This window comes from Bacidia gigantensis (assembly GCF_019456465.1).
Source record: "Bacidia gigantensis strain McMullin 20006 chromosome Unknown contig_253, whole genome shotgun sequence".
NCBI classification, from domain to species: Eukaryota; Fungi; Ascomycota; class Lecanoromycetes; order Lecanorales; family Ramalinaceae; genus Bacidia; species Bacidia gigantensis.
Genome location: NW_025408604.1, coordinates 42,459 through 52,298, shown reverse-complemented (window position 1 = coordinate 52,298; position 9,840 = coordinate 42,459). Strand labels below are relative to the sequence as shown.

At 41.8% G+C, this 9,840-nt stretch overlaps 2 protein-coding genes across 2 annotated transcripts; both read right to left on the bottom strand.

Moving 5' to 3' along the window:
* Positions 1 to 4,271: 4,271 nt before the first annotated feature.
* On the bottom strand, positions 4,272 to 5,487 carry KY384_006729 (uncharacterized protein; the record flags this gene model as incomplete). The annotated part of the gene is made up of 3 exons (XM_044815222.1): positions 4,272 to 4,520; positions 4,593 to 4,741; positions 4,968 to 5,487. The coding sequence occupies 3 exons, from the start codon at positions 5,485 to 5,487 to the stop codon at positions 4,272 to 4,274; spliced, it is 918 nt and encodes a 305-aa protein (XP_044667840.1).
* A 1,989-nt stretch (positions 5,488 to 7,476) lies between these two features.
* On the bottom strand, positions 7,477 to 9,606 carry KY384_006728 (uncharacterized protein; the record flags this gene model as incomplete). The annotated part of the gene is given in 8 exon segments (XM_044815221.1): positions 7,477 to 7,491; positions 7,520 to 8,047; positions 8,062 to 8,121; positions 8,258 to 8,451; positions 8,563 to 8,772; positions 8,841 to 9,014; positions 9,068 to 9,175; positions 9,249 to 9,606. The coding sequence occupies 8 exon segments, from the start codon at positions 9,604 to 9,606 to the stop codon at positions 7,477 to 7,479; spliced, it is 1,647 nt and encodes a 548-aa protein (XP_044667839.1).
* Positions 9,607 to 9,840: the final 234 nt, after the last annotated feature.

Genomic DNA, 9,840 nt, shown 5'->3' with positions numbered 1-9,840 from the left:
ACATGTTGCGGATGAGCTCGAGAACCATGTTTGAGGCGCTGGAGGAGTTAGACATCTTGCATCCGGTGTGACTTCGACGCTCTTTTGGAATCAATCGGTAAGTGGAACTTGCTCTTGTGATTGCTAGTATACATAGAGTATGAGTTGGATTGAGGATTGATAGGCTAAGGTCTTCGGAAGTAGACAATGCTAGGTCTCCACGTTCTCGAACAAGCCTATTAGTAGGAACGCGCTTCTGCGGAAGAAAATAAATGAACAACGCAATTGTATGGCTCGAACGGCCAAATAACGGAACCAGTAAGTGAGGTGAACAGTCGCATTGTGCTCACCTTTTAGCCTAATCATTGAGACAGGACAAACAAGTGGAAGTCTAAGGAACAATAAAAAAACTGTACTGTAGTAACGGAGCTTATCTGAATGTAGACTCAGCTCGGTTCGATAAAGGCTTTCTATGTATAGTTCCTACCTTGTTTTATATCCTATAAGCCTCAATTCTATAGCTCTCACGCAAATCCATAGTACTTTCTCGCCCATTCCATTAATCCACCAACTGTCCTGCCACGGCGCCAGCAGTTAAGCCTAAGAGCGCAGCGTTATAGGAATGGCAGGGCTTAATCTTCCTCTTGTCTTTCAACACAGCCGATTAGGCCTTCTCCTGGCAGATCTTGCATTCTTTGAAAGGCTCTGATGGTGGCGACATCGTGGAGGATTCCAACGAACCTCAGAAGTAGCCTAGTTGCTTCGATATGAGAATGAGAGAGCGACGGCTGAGATTAGGCCGTGTGGATGATAACTCGATGATGATGACACTACTTGCCGGAGGAGAAGAAAAGCAGGCTATAAAATGAGGATGTATGGAGCTTTAAACCATTGACGGACAAGATGCTTTCATTTTTGTCCCCTCACAAGGCTGATTCTGCTTTACTCCTATGACTATGTTGCTGTGCCGGAGCCTAACAGCCTGCCTACAGCTGGCTTACACTAATGCAGTTTGCCATAATTAGCTTAAGGACCGAGGCTATTCAGCAGCAATTAGAGCCAGTCATCGGGTCATGACCTTGGCGTACGTTGATCACGTTATGACATCGAGGCAAGGCTGAAATGCTGTTGTCTAATAATATTAATAATGTTAATTGAGAAGTAGTCTACAAGATCCCATGCAGAGGCTAAAGTATGTAGAGTGCGAAAGCCTAGCAATGTTGAATAACATATGCTCCGCTTGTTCATAGCTATCCATCGATATATGTACCTGAATATGGCAAAATGCCCTTAGTCAGTGGAGAAACTTCTTATGTATGCTATGATTCGTAGAGCACAAGGTGTCTTCCCTTTATACTCCTTCTCGACGAATACTAAAGAACCCCTAGGCATTTAGAATAAGCTTATAGTTTCATTTACCTGGGTGCAAAAAGCCTAAAATCATTCGCCTTCGGATTCTCAGCCGTCCCTCTAGCTCCCTAATCCGGCGATGGAGGTCTCTCAACTGCAGCGTTAGTCGACTGGGGCCCCCGGGTTCAGCGCTTAGATTGTGACACTAGCCCTCGCGCCACCATTTCTTGATTGTGGTTTTGATCCTCAGCAACAAAAGGATAGAAAGAACCGATAAACCCACCAGGAGGAAGAATGTCTCTACAATTAAGTCTCGACCTCGACCGGTATATAATGTTAAAATCGATGCAGAGTACTAAGCCAAGACGGTTAACATGGCCACATTAGCGCTATCCCCTCGGCTGCTAGGTGCCTTATTTCAGGGGTAAATTTAATTTCATAGTATTTTCGTTTTAACTAAGTCTATATAGTCCTTCCAATACTCCTTATAATTACAAATGCTTACTCTATATATACTATAGCCTTTAATAGTTTTTAGTATTCGTCCTCGTTATTACTAATTTATAGGAGTAATTAAAATATTTAACTATAGTTTATTTAAAACTTTCTAGTTTAGTTGTTTTTAACGAGTATTACGTCTTTTTATAAATCTATATATAAAACACGTTTTTAAAAAGTTTAGCTTAATTATTTAATATTTTTATAGCGAAGTAGAATAAAGTTAAAATACTAAAAAAGCTAAAGTAATAACTTATAGTTCTAACTATTTAATAAGATCGTTTAAAGTAGAAATTATTTATATAAGTTTTAAGTCTTTATACTATAATATAGGTTCTAAAAGGAAATAATATTAATAATATAGCTATTAGTTGCTATTAAGTTAATTAAAAAATAAAAAAAAACTATTTAAGTTTTTTAATAAATTTTTTATATAGTATAATAAGCTCGTAGTTAATTAATATAATTAATATTATTTATATAATAATTATATATATTAATAAATATAAAAATAAACAGTTTTTTAATAGCGCTTTTTTTAAAAAGTACTCTTAATATCTTTATATTAATAGCTATTTTTATAAATTGTTGTTGCTATTGTTTTACTATTTATTTACTACTTTTAATAGTAGTTATAAAAAATATAGTTTTTTAATCTTTCTATACTAGTTATAAGATTTATTTGTTATCGCTAAAAGCCTTATATAATCTCTTCTATAGAAGCTAGGTCTTATACTTTATTCTTATTTTAACGATTTTTAGCTTAAGCCTATTGTTCTTTTCCTTTAAGAGGCGTTTCCTTTACAAAGCAGTTCCCGATTTTGCTTCTTATACTTTACGATTAGTTTTTTAAGTTTTTATAATATTAGCTATACTAAAGCTATTGTATCTAAGCTGTCTAAAAAGCTACACTAATATAAAAAAATTATTTATCTAGATAATATACTTATTAAAAGTATAATAAAAGTATTACTTTATAAGAAACTCTAAAATAATAGTTTAAGTATTAAAATAACCCTATTCCTTTATTTATTTAGAGTTTATATCTTTTAGTCTATTTATTTTTAAATACTATATTTAATTTAGAATAAAATCTTTATTTATTAGATATTATATTTTATATTTTATTAATATTAATTTATTTAGAATATTAATAATATACTTAAACTTCCTAGTAAATTTTATTATTATTTTATTAATAGTAAGGTATATACTAATATAAAAAAAACGTCTAAAAACTATTTTTAAATACTTACTAAAGGGTTTTAATTTATTAAAAACTAAGTTTAACTTCTAAGTCTTACCCTCTAAAATATATAAGAATTGGGTAAGCTATTTAAACTAATTTAAGCTTATTTGCATTATAATATAAATATAAATAAAACCTAGATGTTATTTTTAGTTTTAAAAATTCTTAGCCTTAGTTTTTTAATAGATACTAAGTTAAATTACGATTTTTATATATATTTGAAGCTTATATAGCAATATTAGTTTTTAAGCTTTTATATACAAGGTAGTTTCTAAAGCTTAAATTAAAAATAACTTTTTAGCAGTATATATATTTATAGTATTAACTATAAAGCTAAGTATTTTATTGTTAAAAAATAGGTTAAAAATATTATAAAATTTATTAGCTTTTATATCTCTTAGAATATATCCTTTTCCTTAGGTATATAGTTTTTAAATTTTTATTAGCTAAAAGCGCAGTATCGGCTGGGGAGGAGGGGTTTACGCCTTCAAATTAGTTACTAATAAAAGTAATAGGTCTACTGGTATATAATCTATGTCGTCGGATATTCTATTATAAGGTATAGTTGTTGTAATAGTGATAATAAGGTAAAAAAGCGTGGCTGGAAAATGCGTATAATTAGGGCCGGATTTAAGGCACCTAGCAGCCGAGGGGATAGAGTATCCAATTCAGCAGACGGATAATCTGGTGCGAGATGCTAATGTTATCGCTTGCGCTTAGATCGCTCTAATGTGGGTTCTTTTTCTTTGAGAAGGACCACCACTGAATCATCTAAAGAGTGAAGACTACCGTGCGCCCAAAAGCCTCGAGTAAGAGGCAAAAGCAGAAGATTGTTCCTGCTGAAAGTAATGGATTCTTGGCATAAGTCGCTGCTAGAGATATCTGTAGAGGGATGACCAAGACTAAGACATTGGCAATGGGAAGCCATATTGGAAGTGCTTCAAAGCGTTTAAAATAAATGTAGAGCTGTCAGCGTAGTCACAAAGACGGCCGCGCTTAAAGCGAAAGCTTTGATTGCAAATACTAGGATCCTAGCCACTTGGATCGATTTGTTGAAAATCGCCCATATGACAAGGGACCTAATCTTAAAACCCGATTTTCTCAAGAAAAGAGCGTCGGAACGCGAGACAAGACAAAGACTGTCCACGTCAATTCGAGATTCTAGGGTCACTAAGACCCGCATATGGACCAAACCCTAAACTGGAACATTAATGTCCTCAGTCCTGATCTTGGTCAGCTCTTTACCAGCTTCAATGAGCTCCTTGTCGACGCTGTCTACAATACCTTCGTAGATCTTACTAACGAATCTAGCCTGATACTGCCCAAAGGAGAGGTCGAATTTCACCGACTCGTAGCTCGACTTACCCACGACGTATTTTGCGGTCTCGGCGGTCGTACGGAAGGAAATGACGCGCACTACCGGAGAAATGCGTCTGCTGAGGGCCTAGTATTCGTAATGCGTCATCATGATCCAGAATTGTTGGCCGTCAGCCGCATTCTCTTGGCTTGCCCTAACAATGCCATCGACGATGCCGTAGAGGACTACCTCTAGAGACTGGAAGACCGAGGTTGGGATCATGAAGCCTTTCAAAACAGCTGTGAGAATCTTGGTATGGAGCTCGACTTTCTTGCACTCAATGTGTTTGCCAGACGCGAGTTCAGTCTCTCTGGTTTTGAGGCAGAGTCAGCTCACGCTGTCACGTAGCAGCAAATCATACGAGGGAATAGCTCCCGCTGTCTGGGGGTGGAAGGGCATATGGAGCATATATTTACTCACTTAGAGAACCTTTCAATCCGTTAGCGAAGCCAAATGGGAGTATGGGAGAACAAGCTTTGATTTACTATGTTGCTCCTCTAAACAAGTAATCGAAAACCTTGGACCGATATGTACCTCTTTCCGACATGGCTGCAAACGTATCCTTATCGGATAAATGGCCTCCGTTGATTATCTCCTGGACCTTCCCCTCACAAAGCGAGCTTGTCCATGCTTGCCAGCTTTCTACCAGCTCTTGGGTATGCACAAGCGTTGCGCGGGCCTCCGGGTTTTGCGAAAAGTCATCAGGGAAGTTGATGAAGTGAATGGTTTCGATGTCTTCTTTGGCGCGGGGATTGTGGGTAGCCTCGACAATCTCCTCATTTGTCAAGGACTCTCCCGGAGCCGTTACTTTGTATGGGATAGGAAAGTCTAAAAGTTTTCCGGAGAAAGTCTTCCCGACAGTGTGCTTGTCTTTGCTGAGACTTGCATCATGCTTGCGGAAGCGCCAAAAAGGCTGGCATAGCTGTAGTCTGCCGTGCTTTGATCTATCTCGTGTTAGGCTCTGATCCTGGAATTCTCGATGTGAGTTTGGATTCATGAGTCGGACCTCTTTGTACATCTTCGTCTTCATCTTCGCGATCAAGCCCGTTGGCATAGTGACTCTTGCCAGCATCCAGGACTTCGAAGTTGCCGTTGAAACGGAGGATCATGCTTCTTTCCGCCTTAGTATTTTTTTAAGCGTATTGTTGTCCCAAAGGCTTGCTAGGTCTCTGTACACAAACGTTAGTGGCGTTGAATAAGAACTTGACAATGAAGAGTATGCCTATCATTGCCTTTGGATTTGTTGAACGAACGCTGCGCGGATCTTGAAGCCATTTCAATTTGTTTCAAATGCCAGAGAATACCAAAGCTTCGAGATGGTTTTCAGGTGTAAAGATGTTGTTTAAGTAAGTTTCAGTTTGCGACTTAGAGATATCGATGATCCTGAGATTGAAAGAGAGATATGCAAACTATTTATGGTGTAATTTCACCGCCAGGATTACACCGTGATTTTGCGAATCCTGTCAATTCAACTAGCAGCTGCATGGCTTCGACGGTAGCAAGAACTCTTCAACCAGTCAGAGTAGTTCAGTGAATCATAGACATCTCAAGAGCCACATAGTTCAGCTGGCTTGGAGCTGTGACATTTCTTTGCGAGCCAGTTGATGTGTAGGCTTAGGTTGCGTGAGAATTCAGGCAAGCTAACAGTATGTATTCAGGCAAGCTACCCATAAGTATTTAGGCAAACTATAGTCAGGAGTATCTTGATGGCGCCAGATAATGAAGAAGGCATTGATGCATTGCATACGTGTGTTCCGAAGACGGACTAGTAAGAAATCTCCCTCTTAGGGTGTCTACCGACACTACATTACTGCCCGTCTAGTCCATATATCGCCGAGTATGTTGAACAAAATAAGTCCGCCATACACGAGGATCACTTCCGTAAAGGTTTGCCTATATTGTCCACGTAATAGCTGCAATGTTCCGCGGTCACTCCCGTTGTCTTGCATGAATAGCGACTGTCCGTCAGCGACGATGGCGGAGCCCGCCGATCGCTTATGCAAGTAAGACATTGTGGGGGAAGGGCCGAAAGGAAAGGCCTCCGTCCATGTCCGGACCATTTGTAGCTTGGTAAGAATCAGGCAGGAGAAGAGAATGCTGCACATTCGAGACGACTCTAGATCCTGTCGAGAAAGTTGTAGGTCGCCTATATATCCTGCATTCCAAAGGCACCGAATACTTGGGGCCTGCAATTTCCCGACAAAAGGTCGGTGAAGAATAACAAGCCCACCGCTCCCTTGAGCACTTGAGCATTGTCTTCAAGACATGTTCACAATGTAAAGCACAAGGCGCGCGGCAAGTCCAAACATCGTCCGAAACATCGTCCGATAGATGTCATTCTACATTAAATCAATGTGCTAGAAGCCTCGCTACCAAACACGGAGTTCATGGAAAGCATTCACATCCGCTAAATGCATATATGCTCCGGAGACTAGGGAACGACATCCATTTATATGTTGTGCCGCCTAAAAGTAATAACTTACTGAATCGGGTAATTTCTTACCAAAATCAGGTGTGGCATACATGGCTTGAACAACTCCCCACCAAAGTTCGATTACATCTGACTTTCCAGCCTTACAGGAGCAGGAATGCTAACTATTCCCTTGATTAGAATCCCTACATACCGTGAAATTGATCAGGTAAAACATTTCATTTAGGCGGCATGATGTACCCCACACTGTCAAAAGAAGATGATGGTACAAATAGGCGCTGCGGCCTCACTAGCGAAAAAAGTTCTAGCATAGATCTGCTTTCAATCAAGCCCGACACACCCTTAATATCTCCCTTTTATGACTTCGGCTCATAGCACGCGAGGGGCTAATCAAACAGTCGCCAGATTAACAAATCTCCTCCGCTGTTATTGATAACAAGACTCATCCTTCAAGTTCGTGTAACGAGTGTAGGAAAAGTCTCTCTAGACGCTCATCTAGGTACACTTCAACCATTGCCATCCATTCGCAATCTCAATAGAGCCTTAAATAGGCCTTTTCTTTCGCCCTATATCGCAGGTTTCACATACCCCTGCCCTTGCCTCCTTTTTTAATCAATGGACCCGTAACTTCTCGAGGTCTACTAGCAGGAAGTACCTGATTCAGAGCTTTGCGTGGAGGCAATTTTCGTATATGCTCTGGGAAGCGAACGTCTTCGCCAGGCGCAGGTGCACTACACAGGCTCTCGTCAGCACGTCCTCTGTCACTCGATTCGCTCGACACGAACCCATTATAAGTCATTCCAGCAAGCAGATCTCCACGGTCATTAAAGCATGCATTCATCATCAAGAAAGTGCCGCTAGCTGGCAAGAACAACTGATGCTGGTGGGCCAGAGCATCGATCAGATTGTTTTCCACACTCCCGAGATCGCTGGAGAACCATGAATCAATGTATGAAGATATCATGGTCGTGTAGGTGCCCCAATCGATGTCCCAGTCCATGCCGGAATTGGAGTTCTCGGTCGTGATCGTACATGGGCTCTGTCCAGAGGTTGGCGAGATTACGGAGATCTGTAGTCCCCCATCGTTGACGGCCGCAAGGGCAAGCTTCAGCGTCCAATTGACGTTGATGGTAAAGCTGACGGGTTGGTCAGGCGCGAGTGAGAGGAAGGCCCCACGTGGGATCTGTTTGCACTCACCTCGACTCCGTCTTGAAAGGTCCGGACATCATTCCCGTTTGGTGAACGGAGAAGACGAAGCTGTTGGACCCAGTCATGGTCATCCCCTGTCCACCGGCGTCAAACACTAATTTGGAAGACGCTTGGCCTGTGATTCAGGATCAGTATGAGTTGCCAGCATGTCAAGTCCGGGCAGTGCCTTACTGGTTTGTCCAACCGTCAGGTCACTCAGCGCTCCATTGACACCGGCTTTGTCCTCACCATTGCATGTTAGCTGGTCGCCTGACCAAGTCCATACAGGCGGATCAGAACCCGATGGCTTGAAATTGAAATATGCGTCACCTGAGTTTGGGTGCGAATTGTTGAGCCCGACGGTAAGGCGAGGAGCAACCTTACAATCCCCAGATTTGTCTGTCGAACATACTGGCGCTGTTGGTTGGATCTCTGTGATCCGATTCAGATCTGTAAGTAGAGGCAAAAGCCAGCCTGCCCAGAATTGAGAGGTTTCCATGCACAGCATACCGTCTTGACCTGGCGTGTCGTTCACCCAGGTCCCTGTAGTAGGTAGCAAAGCAGGGTTGGGGGGTGCAGCGTTACCCGTCATCATGAGATAGCATAGAGCGTTCTGATCGAGACCATCTGCGGCTTGCGGCGACGTGACTGAGGGGTCGAACCATGGATAATTGGCAAGATCCAGTGAGGTTGGCGGGAATGTGGGTGCAATCTCATTCACTGCATGTATAAAGTCCCGGTCAGTATGAAGTATACCAGAGACTTTGGGCTTTGGCCTGTGTTCGTACCGGTAGTTGGCTGGGTCGTCTGCAGCGTAATTCCCATCACAGTCTTCCCCTCGGCACTCATCAGGTTTACCCAGTTATTGACGAAGTCCTCAAAGCCTGCTTGTATTGCTGGCGTTTCATTCGCCCACACCGTAGTGCCAAACTTGCTCAACTGTTTATCCCAAGCTGCCGCAGCTTCGTTCCTTGATAAGCATGCTGCAACGCAATGATGATCTAAGTCAACTCACAAGAGACATCGATAAGAAGTTGTGCGAGTGTGAACTCGCCAGCTGGATCACCCATCCTATCCTTGTAGGATTGATATTTTGGATCCGAATCCGCGACCGGAACGTTACCTGAATTCAAAATTGTCGGTTTCAGTGAATGGCGGAAGTTGATATTAGGCAAATACTTCCCGGGAAGACTCACCTAGACTCACCGGGAACACAAACACCCAGCCGGTCATGTCAAAATCCTTCATTGTTTTATCATTGGGATCAGTGCTCTCGTACAATGACATCGTGCCCGAAGAGAAGTTCAGGGAAAAGTACAGCTGCGGAAATAAGGTCGTAACATGGAGCTGTATGGAGGGGGCGTTGAGTTGCCCGATCATAGACTGTCCATCGCGCGTTGTTTGGCTGAAAGAGCGGATGCTTGAAGTAGGAGGCGCGAGTAGCCACATGTTCTTGAAACTGTTGTCGATACATGACTGACTCAGTACCAGGAGTTGATGGTAGGGCTCCGGACTGGTCTTTTGGATCAAGCTCTTTGTAAAGGCGTCTCCCATAGTGACAGCTGCAATTATAGTATGTGAGATCAGAGTAGTGCTTGGAAACTTGGATCTAGAAGGCTGATTAGAATGAGCAAGAGGGTCGTGAGCATGAAGTTACAACAAGGAGATACCTTTTATATCTCTTTGGAGGCACCAAGCACCATCACGAACGGTCCAATATCGCCGATCATCGTACACTCTCATGATAAGTAAAGTGCGAGGACATGTCTACTTCTCAAGCCTTTGAGT